Here is a 22,721-nt window from a genome sequence, read left to right on the forward strand (position 1 = left end):
TTAGGCATTAGGATAGTATAATAGGTACCTTAGTTAGCGGTCTTATAATAGGTAGGGGAGGCAAGGGCAATACTAGTATTATAATAACCTACGATTTTCTTAATACCTATATATAGGTAAGGGTTATTAGCCTAAAGCTATAGATTCTAAACGTAGCTCTTATAGCTCTTATAATACATTATATAAAAAGCGCCTTAACCCTAGATATATTTAACCTTATTACCTCTTAGAAGTTAGTTAATATATAGTAGGTAGTATTATTACTTCTTAGGCTATAGTTTAAACTCCTTATTAGAAGAGTTACCCTTAATAGTATACCTACTAAAGGAAAGGTTAGTATTCTTATACTATGAAATAAAGAGTTAATCTATATTATATATATATATATATATAATAGCTAAAAATTAGTATAGGTAAGGGAAAACTTATATAATAATCTTTATTCTTATTATTACTAAGGTAATAACTATTACTACTATTACTAAGTAAACTAGTAATTATTAATATATTAGATGGATATTAATTAAAAAAAAAACTTAAAGGTATAATAAGGGTATAAGTAATAAGTATAATTATAAAAGGCAAAGGTAATTAGAAGGTATAAAAGAAAAGGAGAGTTAGTTATAGGAAAGAGAATTAGGAAAGGAAGGGAAGTAAAAAGGGTATTTATAGGCATTAGAAGAAGGTAATGAGGGAATATAGAAGACCTAGGCAACTTCCTCATTATATATATAACTTACTACTATATATATAGGTTATATTATTTTAATAACAAAGGGAAGAAGGTATAGGTTTTATCCAAACTCAAATAGCTACCTATTTATATATAACATACCATTATATATATATTATTATTATTATTATTAGTCCTATACCACTATACTAATAAGTATGCTAGAGCCTCTCTAGTTATATATAAAGGAAACCGTGCCTAATAGGCCGGATAAAAACCTCTATCCCGCCTCTAACGCCTAATCCGGAGTACCAATATACTATAAAGAAAAGGAGAAGTAGCTAGAATAGCCCTATAGAGGCCTTCCCTCCCGGTCTAGCCTCCTTACAAGGCAGTATTCCGGGAGCCTCCCTAGGTCTATTAGCTACTATAGAACCCTCCTTGCCAAACGATAGTTACGGGTCCCTATACCCTGTAGAACGAGGTCTAGGTCCCTTTATAACCATATTTCCTAGGATTCCCACGTTCGGCTTCTTAGTAGGTTTGGGCACTATATAACTAGGTACTCTATAGTTTCCCTCCCCTGGCTATAGGCATAGTAGGGGATACTAACCCCTGGGACTTGAACCCTAAAAAGGAAGTCATAGAGGCTAATAGCCCCTATACGGGCCTGTATTGGTAGGGAGCTCTAGGCCTTTGTTAGGCCTTAGTGCCTTTATGGGCCTTCCCCTATAAAAACTAGGCACGGAGGGTCCTTGTCTGACACATGCTATATCCTCCTACTAGCTTAGTCGGCCCTCTACTAGTTGCTCTAGCTAGCTAGCATGGCTAGTTCCGTAGCCTATAGCCTTCTTTGTAGGGTCTATAAGGGGGGTTAACCTCCTTTATAGCCCTCCTAAACCTATTGTTAGACCGTCAACCCTGCTACTTCTAGGGCTATAGGCTTTGGCTCCTGGCCCCTTGCCCTAGCCCTCCTCTTCTAGAACCTCTAGCTTAGCCTATTATAGGCCTATTAGATAAGGCCCCTTATAGGGACCTAGGAGGCCCCTAGGCCTACCCTAGTCTATAGGAGCGGCTGGTTAAGTTTGGCTTTAAAGTTAGCTAACCTCTTATTAAGATAGAGGTTAAGGGGTAGTACCTAGGCTTCTATTTCAAGGCACCAGATAGGGGTAGCCTTATAGGCCCTAGTAACTACTTAAAGGGCCTTATATTAGGCCTTTAATAGCTCTCTAATAGGGCCTTCCGGCTTACCCCCTAGCTTAGTAGGCTTATAAAAGTTCGAGGCCCTATAAGCTAGGGCACTACGGATATACTTAGTATAGACCTTGTAGGCCTATAGAAGGCTAGGGCCCTAGGTCTTCGTAATAAGCCTAGTTAAGGCAAACTCCTAGGTTTCTAGTTTTTTAGCTACCTTTGTATAATAGGGGCCCTACTATAGCCTCTAGTCTAGCTAGACCCTAAGGAATCTGGCTAACTTCAAAGGGGCTATAGTAGTAGTACCCCCTCTAGGCTATAGGAGCTCTAGCGGTCATGACCACTATTTCCGGCCCCTGTTAAAGTAGATAAGCTCGTACTTTTCCGGGGCAAAAGCCATACCCCGGGTCTTTGCCTACTAGAGGCAAGCCTTCTAGGCCCTCTGTAGCTGACCGTTATAGGCCTCCTTGGCCCTCCTGAAGGCTAGGAGGTTGGTGTCGTCGGCAAAGCCTATTAAACTAACCACGGGGCTAGCCTAGCGAATGGCCTGGTAGAAGGAGGCTATATAGAGGATAAATAGTATAGGGGGGAGGGGTAACCCCTATAGGACCCTAGCCCTTACCGCTATATCCTCTGTTTCCTAGCCATCGAAGTAGAGGATAGCCACCCTGTCCTGTAGCCACTCCCTGACCCAGACTACCAGCCACTTCAGGAAGCCCTAGCTCCGTAAAGTGGCTAGTAGCCGGGTATAGTTGACAGTGTCAAAAGCCCCTGAGATATCGAGCTATAGGAGGGAGGCAGCCGCCTTATGCCTCCAAGCCTCCTAAACCTAAGCCGTAACAAGCCGAATAGCTAGTTCTGTAGACCTATGTTCCCGGTTGCCTATCTGCTCGGCCGGGAGAAGCCTATAGGCCTCTGCGACGGCCGTTACCTTTTAGGCAACTATAGCCTCTAGCACCTTACCTACTATTGGTAGGAGTGCTACCATTATATATATAGGTTATATTATTATAGTAATAAAAAGAGAAAGGTATAGAACCTACTTATATACCTAATATATATAATAAATATATTATAAGGTAGGTTAGCCTAGTAACTGTAAAAAAAAGAGGGGGTATATTATAGGCCTAGGCTATACTTAGGCTAGATAATGCCTAGGCTTTACCTAGGTATATAACGGACCTACCCTGCCCTACCTACCCTGCCCTACGGGTCTATAGAGCGTTCGTTACTCGTTTGTAACTTATCTAGTGGATACATGGCTAAGGCCTGGTTAGCGCCTAACCTAGAGCCTAACTAGGCCTTACCTAGGTTATATATATATATATTGGTTAAAAAGTACTCCTTTATATTAATTTTATATTCTTTCTCTTTTTCCTCATTAAAGTAGTTAAATAAAATATTATATACTTATCTATAGATGTTATAAGGCTAGTATATTATAATAAGCCTCTTTATTTAGTAGCTTAATAGTAGGCTTTAAATTAACATTATATTTAGGGGTATCTAGTAATCTATATAGTGAAAATTTTAATAGGTATATATGATATAGTTAGATTATAGTTAGGTCTAATTTCTATGCCTGTAATGCCTGTTGTATAACTATAATGGCTTATGCCTAGCTGAAAGCGGTACCGTTAGATAGCGTTTTTCAAGAGTTTTCTAGTAATAGTAGTTTTATATATTTTAGTAAGGTATTTATAAAGATACAATAGATAAAAACCTTGCTTAACTATATACTAAGCTAGGTAATAATAATAATATTATAACTCTAATAACCTAATATTATTAGTGTTTTAGGTAGCAATTTATAGGGAAATGTAGTGGCTAAGATCCCTGTCTCGCTAATAACCAGGGCACGGATGTTATGAGACAACCTTGGCATCCTCCGATTTTTCCGTTTCGATTTGCGCTTCCATGTAAGTAGAACGGCAGACTAACTCCCTGCCCACCCTCGCGGAATCTTGTCCCTCCCACCGACATACCTCATCGCGCTCGGCGAAGGCGCACCTGTGCGCGTTGAGGATGCCAGACAAGGCACTCAGGGTCGTTACCTACGCCGCTGGTGCCTCCCTAGCAGCAATCACGCTCATTTACGTGTTCGGGCCGACGTACTTTCTCGACGGCGATACCTCGAGGTCCGGTACCGGCGCATTCTCGACGCGAAAGGCAGGCGTTGTTGGTCTTTCGAATCCTGCCAACGATTGTTTCATCAACTCGGTTCTCCAGGCACTCGCTGGATTAGGCGACCTCCGACTCTATCTAATACGCGAAGTTCACCGTCGAAGACTCGATGACGAAACCGTCTACACGCAGTTGGTCCCGGCCGACGCGCTGGCTCAGCTGGAAGTCGAGACTGGATTAAGGCGCTTTGGCAAGGATATACCGGGCTGGAAGTTGGAAGGGTTACAAAGAGGCGTCATCACCAAGAGCCTCAAAGATATCCTCGACGCGTTAAACGAGCGCCCGATTCACAAAAAGACGATATCCGCTGCACCTTTTGTAAGGGCTCTGGAGGAGGCTTTCCGGCAACGCATCAGCCGGCAGCAGCAAGATGCCCATGAATTTCTGCAGATAGTGGCCGAGAGGCTCTGCGATGAGTATCATGCAGGATGTAGCGCACGATGGCTCTCCAGGCGCACTGCGGCCCTGGATGAAAAGAAACTCGCGGAGGCGCAACAGGCAACTCAGGTTCCTAGCGCGGAATTGCCCCAGTCGCATCGGCCTTTGGGCCAGACAAACACCGCTGCTCTCAACCAGGCAGCCGAGGCGTCGACAGGCGGCGCAGGGCAGAATCGTGGCTATGTGGAACATCAAGGTATGGAAGAGGAGGAAGGTTTCCCTTTAGAGGGCAAGTTTGAATCACAAATCGAATGCCTAACTTGTGGTTTCAAACCACGACCTACACCCTCGACTTTCTGTACCCTTACTCTCCATGTGCCTCGGGTTCCGTCAACAACCCTGAGCGCGTGCTTCGACGGCATGTTCAAGACGGAGTACATTGACGACTTCAGGTGCGAGAAATGCCGGCTTCTACATGCGCTGTCCATCTTCGAGGTCGCCGCTCGGCGAGCTTCCTCGGAGGAGAAGAGACTGAAGGCTCAGTCAGCGGCGGAAAAGCTTCGGCTCGCCATCGAGAAAGACCCCGAGACTCCCCCAGCGGGCGTGGAACTTCCCGATTTGCACTCTGCGCCAAAGCGCAGGATCGCTCGCCACATCCGCATCACTCACTTCCCCAAAATACTGGCTATTCATCTGTCCAGGTCCATCTTTGATGCTAGCCGCTCGTCGCAGAAGAACTTGGCCAAGGTTGCATTCCCAGAAAAGCTCACGCTGGGCGGCTTGCTCCAGCAACGAAGGTACAAGTTGCTTGGCGTCGTGACTCACAAGGGAAGTCACCACAGCGGTCACTACGAGTCCTTTCGACGTCAAAACATCTACCCGCCGTTTTCCAATCCAAGTACGTTCCAGGCTTCGGGGGTCTATAGCAGGACCCCCAGCCCCGCCTCGACGCCTCGGGCCGACCTCCGGGGCCAACCTCCGCAGGACGTCGCTGCTCCCACCTCGGCGGGAAGGCATTCCGACTCGGCTCCTCCTTGTCACCTATCCGCGACCCCTGCGGCGGGCTCTCGCGACTCGCTGTGTGATAGCACGCGCGGCGGAGAAAGTTCCGCAGACGCTCGGAGCGGTGCCACACCGGTTGCGGCGGCGCAAGCCAGCAATTCGGACAGCGGTAGCCGGGATCCGACCGAAACAACGCCGCAGTTGAGCATCCCAGGGGCTGGCTCTCCACCGCCACGCTCCGGGACACCGGGTGCTCAATCCGTCAAGGAGCATCGACTATCGACTCACTCCGCGCCAGCGGCAAGGACGAAGCAGCGGAAGCAACAGAGTCGTTGGTGGCGAATTAGTGACGACAAGATCAAAGAAGCCAATACCCGTGACGTCCTAGGGATGCAGCGGGAGGTGTACCTAATGTTCTACGAACTCGAACGACCCTATCTGTAGTTAGATGTCGCATGCTAGACGGATGGATAGAGTCACATATATCAAGAATTGTCGCGGGGTTGCTGTACGATATCCGTGCTATATAGGCGTGTAATAAGAAGAGAAAACGAGCATGCTATTCCACTTGTATGGACAGAGTTATCCGCCGAGTGAAATCGCTACGACGCGGAGATTGTTCCTCACGCCCAAGCCCACCAGAGAGGCGAAAGGAGAGGGGAATATCATGTAAAGCACAGTTGTTGTTCGCCGCGCGCTCTCCCGCGGAAGGAGATTAGCGATGCCCGTAATATCACCAGGGGGCGGTGGCGACCCTTTCCAGTTCAGCAAAGAAAGCAGTGTCGCTTTGCTGGGCCTAGGATGTAGCCATATCGCGGCAACCAGCTCGCTCGTCTGGAGAGACCGTCTCATCATTCTTCGACGCCACTGCCCTGTATCAGGATGGCGGATGACTATGGGTTCCCGAGACTGTATGCCACCGCAACCATTGGTTCCTCATTGTCCCAGGAGCTCCTTCGCTAGCTTGCTCGCATCCTCTTCGCTTAGTGGAGGTTCCTTGCGCGCAGCTTCGGACTTAGCGTCATCAAAACGCCAGAGACCGCCGGTCTTGTCGGCATCACCGTTCTCAGGCAGGCCTACGACAGGACCCAGCTTGGCAAGAACCGGGTCGGTAGCATCACTCCGGGCGGTGAAATAGCGCCGCTGCCATGTGCGCCCTTCGGCTTTCTCTTTGGCGCGCATCTCGCGCTGGGCGTTTTCGATCTTGCTCTTCTCCACGCTGACCGTGTCAAGATCCCCCTTGGCAATCGCGGCAGCCACCTTGGACCACGCCCGCCTAGATTCCAACGGATGCTGCTGCTCCAAGGGGGCAACAATAAGCTCGCTGAGGGGTAGTGGATCCCACTCCTCGACGAGGTTGTCCTTGGAATTATACTTTGCAGGGCCGGAGTGAATCTCAAAAGACTTCGTCCACTGCCCAGATACGTTGAAAAGGACATCCTTCTCCCTGCCCGTGGGGTACAAAACGGCGGTAAAAGAGTTCTTCTTGCCGGAAAGCCAGCCTTTCCCGCTGTAGTCAATTTTCGCGGTGAAGCCGGTCGACGAAGTGATGAAGGAACTGCCGTCCAACTCAATGTAAGGCGAACCGAAGATCAAGCCCTCGATGTGGAGAGATGGCAGGGTAATCAAGAAGGTATCTGGCTCTGTTGCAGATGGGACAGGCACAGTGAGCACCGCGTGGCCGATCTGCTTGATGTTGATGGTCTTGGAGAAGGACGCCTTCTGCGCGTTATAACCCTCCAGCCGAACGCCGCTGGGAATGTTGGTGATATGGTACGCGGTCGCCGGTGGGTGATGACTATGGAACAAGTAAGCCATCCAGCCAGTGTACTATTCGAGCGGCACCGAGAGAGGTTGCGATGCACCCACCTGACCTGCTCACTAATCAACTCGGTAGTTCCAGCGGTGTCCTCCCACTTGCCCAGGAATAGCTCGCCGAGGAATGGGTTGAGTGGCTTTTTCTCGTTGCCATACTGTTCGCTTCGGCTGGCATACTGCTGCTTCAAGGTGGTTAAGAACCACTTCAGCACCAAGAGCGCGCGCTTGGCAGCATCAGGTTCTTTGGCTGGCGCGGCGAAGACGGAAGGATGCTCGCACCAGTACGTGCTAAACTCGGTTAGGCTGGTAGACGAGAGGATGAAGGGCGGCGCAGTAAGGCTTGAGAGGTCCCCGTTAAACGACGCAATCGACTAGCCAAGAAAGCCCAATCAGTGAATGCGCTTGATACCAGCGACGTCAGAAGGAGGAGCTCTAGCGCAGGAACTACTGCCACGACTGCCGTGCAAGGGTGGGAGGGAAGGCGTCGTCGCACACCTTGAGAAATGCGGCCCAGCTGGCTCCAACGCCGCCGGTCTGCTGTGTCGGAGTCGCGGACTCCATAATCGTTTATCGGTATTTGAAGCGTCAAGAGAAGGCGAGGGGCCCGGGGTGGGGGAAGGGGTGAGGGGTCTGCTAGCCCTAAAAAAAAAAGGTGTTTCGTGCAATTACGGAGAGGCGAGAGAAAGGTCGGGGTGCGCGTCGTCACGATATCTTCACAGAGCACGACACAGACCAAGGCGAGGTCTCCCGGTGAAAAGGTACGCTGGGGTCAAGGTTGGTTCGTGGAGCCGGAGGAGTTCACAGCGAGCAGGGTGGGGTTAGTCGAGGTGAAGTTAGCGGGGCTCTGGAAAGGGGCAGGGGAAGCTGCGACGGGAAATTGGGACGGAACTGCTCCACTCTGCGTCACTGCAATTCGCTCCAGCAATAAACACCGAGTGCAGCAACCCGATGACGATCCCCAACGCAAATCTGGGAACGCCCTTTCGCATTCGAGGTGGGCGGGTAGTCTGTCCGGAATATCGAGTATATCGCCCATATCTCCAAAGCCTTGTCGTCTTGCCCGCATACGTAAATACATCTGGATCCCAAGCTCAGTCACGCAACCCTCCGTTTGGTGGTTCCAGATAGATAGATAATGGGAGTTCTAGAGGCTAGCCTTGCGACTTGCCGACGTATTTCCTGTCTCGATTGGATTGACCACGCCCCATCACTTACCACCACCTCCTGGGCCGCAACACAATGCAAAGAAGGCAAAGGGACACCCGCTCAGGCTGAAGCACTGGCCGCCCTAGATTCAACCTGCGTCGCCCACCACTCGGGCCAATTGATGACCTTCTTCCCGCGTCGCGCTTCCTCTGCGCAGAAGATCATGGCATGGCTACGAACAATCTCTTCCAATGTGCAACCCACGAGCTCTCTCTGTGCTCTGTCAGCTGACCAGCCATGGTTTTTGACCTTGTCAACCGCGAGCACGAACTGACGGGTGAGGCCAATATCACCCCCGCCATGTCCGCGGCTCTCGACCTTTGGGCGATGGACTGTTGTCTGCCCTGTGCGGAAGTCCTCGATAGTGATGGTAAAAGAATCGGCATAGATCTCGCCATCCACGCCGTATATGTGGGTGTATCGGTCACAAATCTTCTTCGTATGGGCAACCATGTGGAAAACCGCCGTTTTAGCATTGCGACTGCCTGTCCCGTAGCTCCCCGGCAACGGGTCATCATCCCAGCTCAGCGTGACCACTTGCTCGTCGCATACGTCGTTGTCGCTCTCGTAGACGCATCTGCCGAACCAATTACGCCGCGCAACCTCGGAGTCCGGCGTGTCGGCGTCGTAGTCCTTGGCCAGCTCCCTAAGCACGGCATCTCTCGCCTCCGCCATGCTTTCGCAGGACTCGATATCAGGGACCACGATGCTGACGGGCCAGCCCGTGTTGCCCGATTCTAAGCCGGCCAGCTCTGGGCCGACATAGATGCGCTTCGCCGAGTACTTGCACGTGGCCTCGATAGGACAGGAGAGACAATTGGTAGCAGTGCCCGCCTGGGCCGGCTTGCGGCTTCTCTTGAAGTGCTGGAGTGAGCCAGTGCTGGTGACAGTGGACGGCAGGTGGGGTGGAGGACAATCCCGGGCCGAGCAGTCTGCAGGCGAGCACAACAGCCAAAGAAGCACGTCAATGTCATGGCAACTCTTGGTGAGCAAGCTTGGAGCAGAGGTCCTCTCGCGGCGCCTACCGATCCCGTTAGCTTTGTGTGTGTATGTGTGTGTGGGCAGGTAGGTGCGGGAAGGAGAGCATTCATGGCCAACGCAGACGCACCAATTTCCGCGCACGTAACTGTGCGCAAAATGCCACCATCCAACAGGCTCTGTGTGCACGACGGATAAGATGTCGCCGATAACGCGGTCCTGGAGGAGCAGCTTTCGAAGCAGCATGTTGTGAGGACTGTAGCGCAGTACATGTCCGATAGAGAAAACCGCCTGTTCCCCCCGGGCAGTTCTGTTGGCCCTTAGGGCCGTGTACATGTCGACGCAATCCTCAAGCGTGGTTGCCAGTGGCTTTTCGCACATGATGTGCAGCCCACCGAGGTCAGAGAGTGCCAGAACCACTTCGCGGTGCATCTCATCCAGCACGCAGACAAAGACAGCGTCGACGCCTGGAGGGACACCCTTCTCACCGCTCTCAACACGAGCGCGGCGTTGCTTCTCGTAGATGATGAAGTCACGCCAGTCGGAGAAGGCGGCGCCTTCGGGAGGCGGCGATTGGGAGCCCCATATCCTGGTCTCGCCGAAGCGGTTCCTCTTGTAGTCATCTGGTTCGGCAACAGCGACGACCACACCATTACTTGCCGACACGACGGCGTCCGCATAAGTCCGACCTCGCGAACCCGCGCCGATAATGAGAATGCGCGGTGGGCTAATGGATGGGGTAGATTGCGTAGGTCCGTCAGTTCCTGACATTGCACCCAGCCACTGGACAAGGCATTTGGCGTTCATATAATATTATCGAAGAAAGAGAGAGGACCGTGGAGGAATCGCCAATGCTGGGGAAGTAAAACTGTCGGGTAACATATATGTACCGCACAACGGCTGCCTGGGCTGCCCCTCTTGCCCGGGCGGTAAGTTGACATTTGCCTGGTGAGGGGGGTTTGGAGGAGAGGCGGATCAGCCGCGTAAACCCGGGGAAGCTAAAGGTACTGCCTACCATAGCCTGCAGTTGGGCACGCGGGGTCTCTGGCTGCGAGGTTGCGCGTGGGCGGCAAGCAATCGAAGAGCCAAGAGGCACAAACATCTTGATGTCCGCCTAATGTATCCGAAATACCTCAGGTAGGCGAAATCCTCACCTCGTGTAAGTGCTATGAGTCCAGGTTTGCCAGGCGCAGTCGTGGCTCCTTGAACTAAGCCAGGCAGCCACGGTGCTAGGGGCGGTCATTGTACTGTACTGTACTGGACTACATACATACAATACAGCGCATCGTGGAGCACACACTTATCCTTGCACTCGAGAAACCCAGGAACACGCCTGTGGGTCTCGGTATACAGGAGAACATCGTGCGCTTTGCACTACGCCGTCGACTTGGGGCAGGGCATCGATAAGCGACCAGCTCACAGAATCTACGACTCCGTCGGCACAGCACGCCGCGCCCAATGCCTACTGAATCTGCGTCCTCGGGGCTGCGTCCGGCTCAACAATCGGACGCCCTGGTTTGGATCGACTGCGAGGTGCTGTTTACTCTTTCCCTTGCCAGGCAAGCCACTGACCAGTCACTGCAGATGACCGGCCTTGATCCCGATTCCGATTCAATCATTGAGATCTACTGCCTCATAACCGATGGCCAGCTCAACTTGCTTGACGAGTGCGGATGGGGCACCGTCGTGCACCAGCCGAGGGAACGGATGGCTATGATGGATGAGTGGTGTACCCGTGTCCGTATGTCCCCCTTTTGTGTTTGATGTCTCGTTTCCGACGTGCAGGCTCCTTCCCGGCCCGCGCGGATGTATTGACTCGGTGCTGTTGGCCGGGACAACGGAATGGGCGACGGCGACTGACAACAGGTGGACAGACGGTGACAGTGGCCTCACTGCGGCCGTCATTGAGTCAACGGTGACACCTCAGCAGGCAGCGGATGGCCTGCTAGCTTACATACAAAAGTACGTCCCCCAAAAGGGCACCGCTCTCCTTGCGGGTAATAGCGTGCATGCGGACCGAGCGTTTCTTCGAAAGGCTCCTTACAACAAGGTCCTCGACCACTTGCATTATCGCATATTGGATGTCAGTAGCATCAAGGAGGCCGCGCGGAGATGGTGGTAGGTGCTAATTGTCGTTCCAATCTCACCGTAGTCCACCTTTCTAATCCCTCCACCCATCCCACCTCCCTTCCTCCTCCTCCTCCTCCTCCTCCTCACAACGCTCCTCGCACCGAGCCTCTGTGGAGTTGACACGAACACGGTGCCTCGGTTCGGCGACGATGGCAACGAGCCTATGATAGAATCACTAACCGGTTGCTACAAATAGTCCGCAAATCGCCTCGGCCGCGCCTCGCAAGAGAGCTTTACACAAGGCAAAGGACGACATACTCGAGAGCATCGAAGAGGCCAAGTATTACAAGTCGGCCATTTTTGAACGTCGCTGAACTCTGGGTTGATAACTGCTACTTTGATGCCAACTTTAACTATCGGCATAACACCTATCGACTAAGATTTCGAACAACAGTCCCACTGCATTCGCTCGGGCTCCGTCACGCCCAGCAGTCCATTTACGTCTTCACATCCGGCTCGTCACGACCAATGAATTCCTTGAACTTGAGCAGCTCCGTCGCCATCTTGATCTCGGGTTTGAGGAAGTCCTGGGCGTCCATGTCATACGTGGCAGGGTCGCTGCTGTGTTGTTCAATATACAGGCGGATGGTGGCGCCCGACGAGCCTGTTCCGGAGAGCCGCACGACGATACGGCTACCGGAGGAGAAGCAGGCATACAGGCCCTGGTTTGTCGACACAGAACCGTCCAAGTCTGTATACGAGAAATTGCCGGCCCGGGTCACAGTGCGGTCTAGGAAGAGCGCCAATAGGTTAGCCAACATCCTCCATGGTGACTTTTGCTGAGCACATGCACAGGGGGGAAGGAGGGAGAAAAAAAAGAAGAATGGGACTGAAAGGGAGAGAAAGGCTCCCATCACCGCAAGCGCACACAAGGGGAATGGGAATGCCTGGGCCATAAACGTACCTCCAATCTTGCTGCCAACAAACTTGGGATCAGCCACCAAGTCCTTCAAAACTCCCACCACCTTGTTGGCACCATCCGTGTCGACGTTCTCATAGTCATAGCGGGTAAAAAAGGTACGGCCATACTCAGCCCAGAAATCTTTCTGGATCTGCTTGATACTTGGCGCAACTCCCGGGTTGGCCACCCCCAGGCCTGCAATGATGTTAAGCCAGGCCACAATGGCCCACAAGCCGTCCTTCTCCCTGATGTGGTTGCTTCCGGTCCCAAAAGACTCCTCGCCGCAGATCGACAGCTTATCGGCGTCAAACAGGGCGCAGAAAAACTTCCACCCAGTCGGCACTTCGTAGCAGTCGAGGCCTAGCTTCTTTGCCACCAAATCCACGGCTCCGGATGTGGGCATGCTGCGGGCCAGCCCGTGGACCCCGTTCTTCTTGAAATAGGGGATTAGATTGGCATGGTGGGCGATGATGGCCAGGCTATCGCCCGGGGAGACGAAAGCACCGGCACCATAGATCATGTTCCGGTCACCGTCGCCATCCGAGGCGGCGCCGAAAGGAATCTTTTTCTTCTCGACAACCTCAACCAGGTCATGTGCATAAGTGAGGTTGGGATCCGGGTGGCCGCCATTGAAGTCAGGCGATGGCTCGCAGTTCTGGGTCGACTCGGGTCCGAGGCCGAGCTCTTTTTCAAAGATCGCCTTGCCGTATGGCCCGGTGACGCCCGAGAGCCCATCAAACAAGACCCTAAAGTCGGGGTGGGAGCCAAAGAACTTCCTGATGAGGTCGAAATCGAATATGTCCTTGAGCATCTCCACATAGTCGGCAGTGCTATCAACTACCTCGACCTCAAGGTTCCCGTACGTCTTGACGCCGATCGTGGAGATATCGATGTCGGGGATGTTGGCAATCTTGTACGACTTGAGGGTTTTGGAAACCTCAAAGATTTTGTTGGTCACCGACTCGGGTGCGGGGCCACCATTTGCGAGGTTGTACTTGATGCCGAAGTCGTTCTGGGGTCCTGAGCCAGCACGTCAGACGCGGCCGAGCACCGGCCATGAAGAGGAGGGACTTACCGCCGGGATTGTGACTGGCAGTCAGAAGGATACCACCGGTGGCCTTGCGCTTGCGGATGAGGTGGCTGGCGGCCGGCGTGGACAGGATGCCGTTCTGGCCGATCAGGAGCTTCTTCACGCCATACGCGGAACCGATCTTGGCAATCAATTGTATAACCTCGGGGTTCCAAAACCGCCCATCGCCGCCGATGACAAGGAAGGCACCTTCATAACCCCAGTGAGTGACTCGGCGTCTCGCAGTATCATGGCCGAATACCTAGCCCGGCGGGTCATGGCTCTCACCTTCAGCGCCTTCGGGGATGGAGAGCAGGATGCTCGTGACAAATGACTCGCTGTAGTGCGGCTGTTGGAAGACCGTGACCTTCTTGCGCAGGCCAGAGCTGGTGAACAAAACGAGCGTGTCAGCATCGCGGCATTCCGCGAAATGCACGACCAAGTTGCGGTGACGGCATCAAGGGAAGCTTCGCGAACTTCGTGCGGGGGCGGGGTTAAATCAGTGACGTACGTGCCGGGCTTCTGGTCTGTGAAGGGCGTGAAGTCGACAGTCTTGACGTCCATGTTGTCTCTCAACTCTAATGATTGAACTATCTCTCGAAGGAGGAACCAGATACCAGAGAGCTGAGATCTGGGAGGGAAAAGGTAGTTCAATGGATTATAGCTGTTGGCAAGGGGGAGAGCTCGAGGGGAGACGTGGATGCCCTCGCCCACCAGCCCCACCGCTCCAATTCACCAGCGAGTTCGAAGCGGAACCACGCCCAACTCCATCACCCTCGCAGCGGTGGCGTGTTGCGGCACTGCTCCTCCTCTTTTGTATGTGGACTACCCTCGAAAAAAACGGAGGACATGCGAGACTTGAATTTTCATTGGCAGGCTCGGGCGTTACCGCACCGCCCAGCCCAACTTGTTGAATCCATTCTGCAATGCCCCGTTGGGCCGCTTTGCGCATACCATGTCCTATAGAGTCCCCATTAGGCCCAGACCTGCTCGGCTCTGCGTCCTTTCCTGACAGCGGGGCCACACATACTCCTAGATTACTATCTCGGATACATCGCTGAAGGAAGTTAAACACCCGAGCAACGATAAATAACGGACAATGAAAACGGAGCGTTGATTTGAGGAAGCGCTGGTCGACTGTGCCGCGCCTGGAGATTGTCGAGTGTTTTCACTCTAGAGGGAGCATCATGATGTCATGGCTAACGTTTTGACCGCTGCTCTAATGCCTGAGAACTTGCTCCGTAATTGTATGTACTCTGTAACGCACGCGATCTAGCCCAGGTAATAGGTTAATCCCAGCTTCGTGTCAACCCTTCATCAACCCATCTCCGCTACCTGGCCCTGGAGCAGTGACACTCGCCCTCTCTCGCAGGGCTGCGAATCGGTGGCTCGGGTGGTTTCTTGGCTGTGTGCTATCCGAAAACCCTCAGGGGAAAGGGACGGGTTTTTGTTTTTGTTTTTTTTTTTGGGGGGGGGGGGGGTTTGGTTGGTTGGCACGCAAGTGAACGCTGTTATGCGGCCCTACGCCGCAGAGCTAGCCTCTTGCTCATTTTCGGACGTCTCGGAGGCCGCGGACCTGATGGAAAAAAGTTCCTTGAATCGCCTGGCGGCTACGCCAGGTAGGAGTTAGTATCGCCGCGTTGCATTCGCGAGGTGAGAGGGGGCCGGTTCCCAAGTACACCCCTCGTTGACAGAGGAAATTCAGCCTCTCTTCCGCCTACCTTCCTCTCGGTCAAAATGTATCTCAAACGCCCCCAGCTTGTTCTGCCGCATGTTTTCCTGTCGATAGGTATTGCAAAACACGTAAAGCTGGATATCCTTGAGCCAGACACGGTGTCGCGAACGCCGGCTGAGCCATGTCGGCGATTGAGACTGATGAGTGACTAGTGCGCATGTTGCAGTTAGTGCCCAATACCAGCAACGCAGAACAAGCTCGTCTTATCGGCCAAAAGAAATAGGGTGGTGCATTGGGTACCGAAAGCCGTCCAAACGGGACACTGCCTGAGTTCGCCTTCCCAGACTGCAGCGTGCAGTCGTAAGCCTCGTGTTTGCAGGTCTTCATAGACGATCAACGAATGCCTGAACCCGTCGTCGATAATTTGGCTGGAGAGTTGGTTTGTTAGATCCGAAACAAGAGGACTGCGCCGAAGGTCATGCATCGGGTGGTGTTTGAAGGAGAAGGGGGGGTGGGGGGGTTACGCTTGGAAGAGACGCTTCTCCCTGCGCAGCTGGAACTCGTTCGGGTGTATCTGAACGGTCAAGAGGCTGCGGGCTTTGAGGGCGACGAAGGTGCAGTAGAATAACACCATCTCTGGACAAGGTCAGCGTGCGCGGCAACAGGGGCACACTCTCATGCGTTTGGGGTCCCGGGTTTCCTGCCTTCCCACGTTATGAAGTACAGCGCTGCCCAGAGTTTACTACATTGCTCTGAGCGACTCCACCTCTTGAGCTGCAACGCACTTCCTTCGCGTTCGATGCAGAGCTCATGGGCACCAAACATGGAGTACCATGGCGCGCTGTTTTGCAAGGTTCTCATCAGGAAGTAGGGGCATTGGTCGACGGAGCTCAGGAAGGCTACGACCGAGATTGTGTCGTTTTCGAAGGGCCTATTGCACAGAACGACATCAGACGCCGGCGTTGGCCAGGGAGCAAGCAAGCGAACAGGTAGGCATTGTCCGGTTGTCACCGCGTTTGGGGCCGAGATGTAGACCTACCGCTTAAAGAGCACGGTCGAGTCGTGCGGTATGGCCAGGTGACCCCATGGGTAAAATGGGCCGTATGATTTTGACCTCGAAGCAATGTCAGCATTGGCCGTTCTCGACGGGGATTTGGTATCGCAACCACGAGCACCCACGATCTCAGGTGTTTCAAAGCTGTTCGTGATGGGAGAGGGAGGGAAAATATTTGCTCCGCCCAATGCGAGTTCTGCCCAGGGGTTAGAGGGACGCCAAAGTTTGACACAAATGAGTGGCTCGGGACAATACAGACACGTTCTTGTACAACCACCAGCGGCATCGGGTTTTGGCGGACCAGCGTGCCTGCCTGTGGCATAGGCGCTGCCGACCAAGCGTGTCAGTGCATCTACCTCGCGCAGAGTCACGCCGCTGGACACTCACGGATTCCTAGCTGCTCACGCAGTGCGGCCACCCGCGTCCTCAGCGCCTCGAGCGTGTTGAGGTCAAAATTTGGCGACCTGGGACGTGGGTGAGAGATGGATTAGTGCCTTGGATGGCTGCAGGAGGGGAAGGGAAGCCGGGGCAGGGACGAGCGTCCGCATTACCTAGTAAGCAGCTGCTTCAATAGCGATAGGAAGTGGTTAAAGAGCACGAAGCGTTGCGGTAGCGGAAGACCTCCTGCTTCCTCAGTCATCTTGTTGTACATCTTACGCCACCTTATTTCCCTGGTCAGGGTCTTCTCCTCGTAGTACGTGACGATGTCCTTCAGAGTTCGGGACAGGCAGGGCAGCAGAATGCTGAGGTAGTTGGTCATGAAAGGAACACGCGTGATGTATACCTGGGAACAGTCGGCGAGGCTGCGCAGCAGTCTACTTGAGTCGCGTATCTCTCCTGCCAAAGCTATGAGATGGCCATGGAACGACTCCGAGAGAGCTGCTCGCAGCTGGTCCAAACCCCTGGCCACGATATCCGCCTGGTCTGCCTCGCGGCAGCAGTCCAGGAGCAGATGGCTTTCAACGGGAACATTGGCTGGGCCAATGGATTCCATTTCTCGCAACTCCTTTGCCGTAGGCGCGCGGTGGCGGTCAACTGATGCGTCGTGTCCGAAGGCCAGGGATGATGACTCTCATCGATGGTGCCCGCACATTGCCAACCTCGAACACCATGGTTGCCCCGTACGGCCGGCTACGTGTCGAATATCGGCCCCGGGAAGGTTGAGTAACCGGGGACTGACGATAGCCTGCCTTCCCGTAATCGCGTGACTCGGCTTTTTTGTGCACAGCCGGTATGTATGGCCTCAAGCGGGTCGCGGCTTGGAGTCTCGAAGTGGCGCCTGGTAATGGTGCAAGGAATGCGGCTTGGTCAGTTTGCCCGGAAGACGGGGAGAGTGAGGGGAAGCTGGGGAAAGAGAGTGGGAGAAAGCACCATCGGCACAGTTGCCCCATGAATCTCGCCAGAGACCCGCTTCCGCCGGTGTGGCTGCCACCTGACCCACGATGGAAGATATCAGTGACCATTGCCTTGAAATTCGCGGCTCTCCCAGCAGTCCGTCGGGTACACCAGCATTACTGGCGGGGCCTTACAGCACCATGGCAGCGGGCACCCTTGCGGGGTTGCTTGCTCAAATCCGTCGTCAAGTGCACGAACGGGCGTTATACGCAAATGTCGAATTAGAATTGCAGCAACGCAGCAGCAGTGGGTGGCAGTCGGGGGAGTGAGAGGCTGCCACGAAGCCGGTTCAATAGTCCTTGCACCATCGATTGGCCCTCGGCATGCAATCTGGTAGCCAAGTGGCATGGGTCCTGCAGCAGAGAGAACGACGGCTCGGAGAGGAGCCATGCTTGCTGCTGAGCCTCTACAATCGGCGTCCCTCTTGTCCCATATCTCTCCCACCCGTTCCTGGCCATGCCTTCAGTGGCGCGGGAGCAATGGAGCAATTGGCAAGATGCGGGCGGAGAGACCCCAGAAAGAGCCCCAGCAACTACTTCAATGCCGGTTGGGCCGGGTCACCGGCTTGGCAGCTGATTAGGTGGCACAGGGTTATAGCAATCAAGGATGCGCTAGGGCGAACCAAGGGTTGGTAATAGACTTGAAGTTTATCGATTACTCTGGTGGTCGAGCTGTGATGAACCGGGAAAAAGGCACGGATGAAGTATTGGCTTCCTGGGCCACTGCGATGACCCGACCTATACGACAAAGCATGGGAAAGGTGCCTTTACCAATGAAGTCAGCTTGTTCATAGTCGATAGTAGAAGGGTAAACGAGGGCTGGCGCTAGACATCACAACTCCGCATAGCCATGAATAGTGCCTCAAGGCGTGAAAGGTCTCTGTTATACATGTCATAGAAGGTCCAATACTGCACCCACGCATTCGGAATGGATCAGCTCTCGTCCACCCCAGAGAAATCCCGCCTTCCAGTTTCCATAGCTCATTGTGACCCTTTCGCGAACCATGCCAGAAATTAAGAAAAAAAACCGAGAATCAGTCAAAGCCCATAGCCGCGCCCCAAGCAACCCCACCCATCCCAAAAAGATACAAGGAGAAAGAAAGGCATCGCGCTAGTGAAGATGGCCTGATACAAGTATCATCAAGGCCGGTTGCCTCTAGCACAATGCGTCGGCATGAATGCAATCAGGATGACGCGTCGTCATCGCCATCGGCCTGGGCCTGCTTGTCAACAATGAGAATGCAAGTACTTCACAATAACCCAGGAATATTGGACACTTACATTGTACGCCTGTTTCTCGTCCTCGTACCGCTTCTTATCGGCAGCCGCCTTGGCCTCATAAGGGGCCCGCTGCTTGTCGCTGAGGGCCTTCCACCGCTCACCGAGGATCTTGCCGACCTGGCCGAAAGAAACACCGGGGTTCTCCTCTCGTACATTCTCCCGCTGTTCGTTGGCAAAGAACATGTAGGCAGAGAGACCCCTCTTAGGTGCGTTAGGGTCTACGGGAGTAAGTCAGCTCTGCAGTTCCCCAAGGCAACTTGGTTATCGCTAAAGCAAATCACGGCGAGCGTCACGTACCCTTCTTGCTGCGCTTCTTCTCAGCCTTGCCCGATCTGCCCTTAGCTGCTTTCGGCATGGTGACTGGTTTGGAACTGCATCGGGTTAGCGAGCATGTCCTGCAAAAATTACCAACGTACGCCGAAAGGATCGACAAGCTGATCAAGGATGCCAGCATCTGGGTGGTGCAAGAGGCAGTGCGGGGTGCATAATTGGGGATCTGCTTTTGGAGATGGAAGATCGGGGACAGCCCGAAGGCGCGAGGCGCGCGACCATGCCTCTAATTGCGCGGCGCGCCTTGCTTGGCACCATTGAACCGCGAGTGAAACAAGTCGCGACACCAAGAGAGATGCGACGCGAAGCTCAAAAAGGTCGAGCAAATGTGATGGAAATACGCACTCTGACCAAAGTTCTGAAAATCGAGAATGTGCTGTGGCGTGTGCTGTCGAGCTATGTGTGTGTTAACGATCAAAGTGTCGGATGGTTTGAAGTGGATATGCACGGTATTGTTGGCGTTGTTGATGAATGATGCGCCAGCACAGTGCAGCTCTTGAGGAAGCTTGGGAACTGAGCAAAGAGCACGGGAAACTCCAAGTTTTGCGCAGCGACGGCGGCAAGAGCTTGGATCCCAAACAAATTGGAGGGGAGAATGCGCCCAATGAAAAAGAGCAAAGGCCAGTCGGGAACAAGAGAGTACTTGAAAGTGTACTGAGATTTGCGGAGGAGGGAAGTACTCACTGAGTTGGGTATGTGGAGGTCGGTCGTTGTGTGCTGGGAGTTTGTATGGGAGAAGAGGAGGGAGATTTTGCGAGGGGGAGGGGGACGCCCGTCGCTCTATTTTACTATGGGCGGCTGATTGAGTGAGGGGGGCGGGGGGCCCCCTTCCTTCCATAACAAAAAGGGCTGCAGCACGGGCTGATTTTTTGGCCGGTATTTTTGGGAGGGGCAAGGCATCCGACCCCTTCTCATTGCACAGTTCCAGCTTTCAGCGCGTACAGCACCGACCACCACAGAGGTATAAGGTACTTAAATCCTTGTACAGTCGGACTGTGCGTTCTTGTACCTTGTACCTCACGAGCTTATAAAGCCTGCTTAGCCTGCATCGCATCTCAAGGCTTTAGACTCTGTTAACCCTCACCCTTAGCGTAGAAATGAACAATGAATATTGATGGAGTAGTCTTCTTTCATGAATGGGCTTTTGATGCGCCTGTATATACCTTGTAACCCTGAAACATAAGAGCTGAAGAGGGCTGCTAGAGATTGTGCTTCCCTTTACCGAGGTACTTACCATTTGGTCAAAGACCTCTAGTTAGGTAGGTAACCATTTACCAATCCCAAGACAGATCTGGTATATGATATATTTCCCAGACAAAAGTTCGAGAGCTTGCCTATGGCGGCTGCTATTCGCGGCTTTGGAAGAGGCCGCTACATCCCGCGGTGCAAACCTGCTTGACTACCCTACCTCCAAGTAAGGTATAAAAAATAGCAACGGGAGGCTTGTACCACCAGATAATTTAATACGCAGTACTGAAATACATCTTGCAGACTAGACGAGCCTTCAGCCGTGTCCAGTTTCCGTCCTATATATGGGCTTAGAGGCTTAGTATCAAGGGGTCGCCTTCTTTTCGTTGATTCCGTAGAGGAGGTTGAGCTGCTGGGCATGGCTTGGCGTCGAACACGGTACTCGTTCCTCTGCGCTGGTACGTGGGAGAGCACCAAACACGCCGCCTGTAAAGTACCCCATACAAACCAGTAAAACCGCGTAGGATGGGCACGTCCCTCCGTTCCCCTCCCTTATCCGGGTTAGTCGGTCAATCACACCGTTTCCTCAGGTTACGCACAAAATGGCACCATTCCTAGAGAGGTTCCATTTCTTTCGTCACTTGTTAGTGTCTCGGCTCCAACATTTTTCATCAGCTCGTCAGACTATAAGGCGCGTTTGCGTTGCCGCCCTCTGTCCTATATGTAATGACACCTTCCCATCTTCTACCCTAAATGTTATACTAAATCGTTCTTTACAAAGCATTTATTCATCGACTCAATGCGTCGCGGAGGACTTCTGTACCAGCGTTTTGGCTAGCTGGGGCGTGTCGCGATCTGTTGAGCTACGAGAGTAGTGTGGGCCAGAAGCTGGCCCGTGCACCCTTTTGTTTTAACTTGCTGATTGAGAGCGCGTGGCAGCACACACCTGGGGAGCAAAATCGGAGTACGCAGTGGGCTCCAGTCCTATCTCTGGAAGCATGGAGAAACAGTGATGTATCGAGCGCAGACCTGAGGCATGCTCATCTGACCAGTGAACCCAAATTGATCTGCCCTTTCCCCCCTTCTCCTCCCCCAAACTGCGGGACTGTGTTATTAATCTAGTGGATCAAGTACCAACTCTCTGAGGCGCTTAACTCGGACCCAGTCGATACCGCTACCAGCGATAATGGCGCTTGTTGCCCCCTTGATTATTCGCCATCTGTGTCGGCTGGACTTGACCTGGCTTTCCAAATCAGCGATGCCGCTTCCGAAACGCCCGTTTTGGATGCTCTCGAAGTCCTGCTTGTGATTTTCGCTCGCGAGCTGCAGGACGTCCGCGGCCAACTCTCTGTTCCAATGGCTAGCTTTAAGACTCCCAACTTCGAGTTCAGCCAAACGGGCCCTTGCTGTTTGCAACTCCGAGTAGATGTTTGCTGCTTTGGTTGCAGCTATGTCCCGTTCTTGGATGATTGGTAGAAGATCTCTTTGAATAAAAGAACAGATCGTCAGCACTTCCTAGAGGCCAATTCCCGATCGCTGAGGAGAAGGTACCGTTCAACAGCTGATGCCTGTCTCGCCTGGTGAACCGCGTTCAAGGTTGGCTGAACTGCCACCACGCTTTCTACCACGCTATTGCACAACGCGAGAGTGGCCTTTGCCTCCAGAAATCGGGTCTGGTTCTCTGACAAATCATGCCCAGTGGTCGGGCTACCAACATCTAAGAGAGGAGTGAGTAATAAAGACTCAACATTCTGACTTCACGGGTCTTTTTAGTATCAAGATCTCTGACCTGGCGCGCGATGACTATGCTGTGATTGAAGAAGCGCTAGCTCGAGCTGAAGCTGTTGCAGCTGGTCATAGAGGGCCAAAACGCTGGCCTCAGTCTCGGTGAAAGCGGGGGAAGATACGGATGGGGAGTGCGATGCCATCTGCGTGTTGCCAGGCTGGCGACGAGTAGTGGGTAGTGGTTCCTTTGCTCGCTCACTCCCACGGCGTGATGGTGGTTCCGTCCTCGTCACTAGCAGGCGCGGTACGCGATAGCGATGTCGCTGGAATGGGGAGTCTCCAATGTTTGCCTTGGCCTGAGCTTCGATTGCACTTCCTCCTAGATGGTGGAGTACTCAGCAGCACAGTATCTTCAGAGGAAAGCATGAGGCGTGCATGGTGTGAAGCCAGTGCACGTCAGTAAGGTGTTGGCAAATAGCGTCCAAGAGCTGGGGATGAGGCATGTCGATTTCTGCATAAACCTTCGGATTCAAATCAACTT

The 22,721-nt window shown here is 52.9% G+C and overlaps 8 protein-coding genes across 8 annotated transcripts; 2 read left to right on the top strand and 6 right to left on the bottom strand.

The window, feature by feature from the left end:
• The first annotated feature begins 3,796 nt into the window (after window positions 1–3,796).
• Window positions 3,797–6,121, top strand: MYCTH_2296527 (uncharacterized protein). The gene has a single exon (XM_003659410.1). The coding sequence runs from the start codon at window positions 3,893–3,895 to the stop codon at window positions 5,873–5,875; it is 1,983 nt and encodes a 660-aa protein (XP_003659458.1). The 5' UTR covers window positions 3,797–3,892; the 3' UTR covers window positions 5,876–6,121.
• MYCTH_2296529 (uncharacterized protein) lies at window positions 6,122–7,914 on the bottom strand. Its single transcript, XM_003659411.1, has 3 exons — window positions 7,745–7,914; window positions 7,301–7,620; window positions 6,122–7,229 (listed from the first exon to the last, which is right to left on the bottom strand). The coding sequence occupies exons 1-3, from the start codon at window positions 7,808–7,810 to the stop codon at window positions 6,368–6,370; spliced, it is 1,248 nt and encodes a 415-aa protein (XP_003659459.1). The 5' UTR covers window positions 7,811–7,914; the 3' UTR covers window positions 6,122–6,367.
• A 507-nt stretch (window positions 7,915–8,421) lies between these two features.
• Window positions 8,422–10,468, bottom strand: MYCTH_2296531 (uncharacterized protein). The gene is made up of 2 exons (XM_003659412.1): window positions 9,564–10,468; window positions 8,422–9,476 (listed from the first exon to the last, which is right to left on the bottom strand). The coding sequence occupies exons 1-2, from the start codon at window positions 10,202–10,204 to the stop codon at window positions 8,516–8,518; spliced, it is 1,602 nt and encodes a 533-aa protein (XP_003659460.1). The 5' UTR covers window positions 10,205–10,468; the 3' UTR covers window positions 8,422–8,515.
• A 423-nt stretch (window positions 10,469–10,891) lies between these two features.
• MYCTH_2106971 (uncharacterized protein) lies at window positions 10,892–11,555 on the top strand (the record flags this gene model as incomplete). Its single annotated transcript, XM_003659413.1, has 2 exons — window positions 10,892–11,174; window positions 11,308–11,555. The coding sequence occupies 2 exons, from the start codon at window positions 10,892–10,894 to the stop codon at window positions 11,553–11,555; spliced, it is 531 nt and encodes a 176-aa protein (XP_003659461.1).
• Window positions 11,556–11,639: 84 nt separating this feature from the next.
• Window positions 11,640–14,248, bottom strand: MYCTH_2296536 (uncharacterized protein). Its single transcript, XM_003659414.1, has 5 exons — window positions 14,045–14,248; window positions 13,822–13,919; window positions 13,540–13,743; window positions 12,468–13,484; window positions 11,640–12,293 (listed from the first exon to the last, which is right to left on the bottom strand). Exons 1-5 carry the CDS (start codon window positions 14,095–14,097, stop codon window positions 12,001–12,003), a joined length of 1,665 nt encoding a protein of 554 aa, XP_003659462.1. The 5' UTR covers window positions 14,098–14,248; the 3' UTR covers window positions 11,640–12,000.
• An 806-nt stretch (window positions 14,249–15,054) lies between these two features.
• MYCTH_99530 (uncharacterized protein) lies at window positions 15,055–17,256 on the bottom strand (the record flags this gene model as incomplete). Its single annotated transcript, XM_003659415.1, has 10 exons — window positions 15,055–15,143; window positions 15,255–15,416; window positions 15,509–15,636; window positions 15,733–15,844; window positions 15,913–16,139; window positions 16,248–16,322; window positions 16,388–16,458; window positions 16,522–16,589; window positions 16,650–16,726; window positions 16,814–17,256. The coding sequence occupies 10 exons, from the start codon at window positions 17,254–17,256 to the stop codon at window positions 15,055–15,057; spliced, it is 1,452 nt and encodes a 483-aa protein (XP_003659463.1).
• Window positions 17,257–18,631: 1,375 nt separating this feature from the next.
• Window positions 18,632–20,066, bottom strand: MYCTH_2296547 (uncharacterized protein). The gene is made up of 5 exons (XM_003659416.1): window positions 19,952–20,066; window positions 19,613–19,663; window positions 19,235–19,308; window positions 18,938–19,155; window positions 18,632–18,870 (listed from the first exon to the last, which is right to left on the bottom strand). Exons 3-5 carry the CDS (start codon window positions 19,290–19,292, stop codon window positions 18,841–18,843), a joined length of 306 nt encoding a protein of 101 aa, XP_003659464.1. The 5' UTR covers window positions 19,293–19,308; window positions 19,613–19,663; window positions 19,952–20,066; the 3' UTR covers window positions 18,632–18,840.
• A 1,502-nt stretch (window positions 20,067–21,568) lies between these two features.
• MYCTH_2052150 (uncharacterized protein) lies at window positions 21,569–22,383 on the bottom strand (the record flags this gene model as incomplete). The annotated part of the gene is made up of 3 exons (XM_003659417.1): window positions 21,569–21,938; window positions 22,007–22,172; window positions 22,260–22,383. 3 exons carry the CDS (start codon window positions 22,381–22,383, stop codon window positions 21,569–21,571), a joined length of 660 nt encoding a protein of 219 aa, XP_003659465.1.
• Between the last annotated feature and the right edge of the window lie 338 nt (window positions 22,384–22,721).

The sequence above is a fragment of the Thermothelomyces thermophilus genome, chromosome 1 (assembly GCF_000226095.1).
Source record: "Thermothelomyces thermophilus ATCC 42464 chromosome 1, complete sequence".
NCBI lineage: Eukaryota > Fungi > Ascomycota > Sordariomycetes > Sordariales > Chaetomiaceae > Thermothelomyces > Thermothelomyces thermophilus.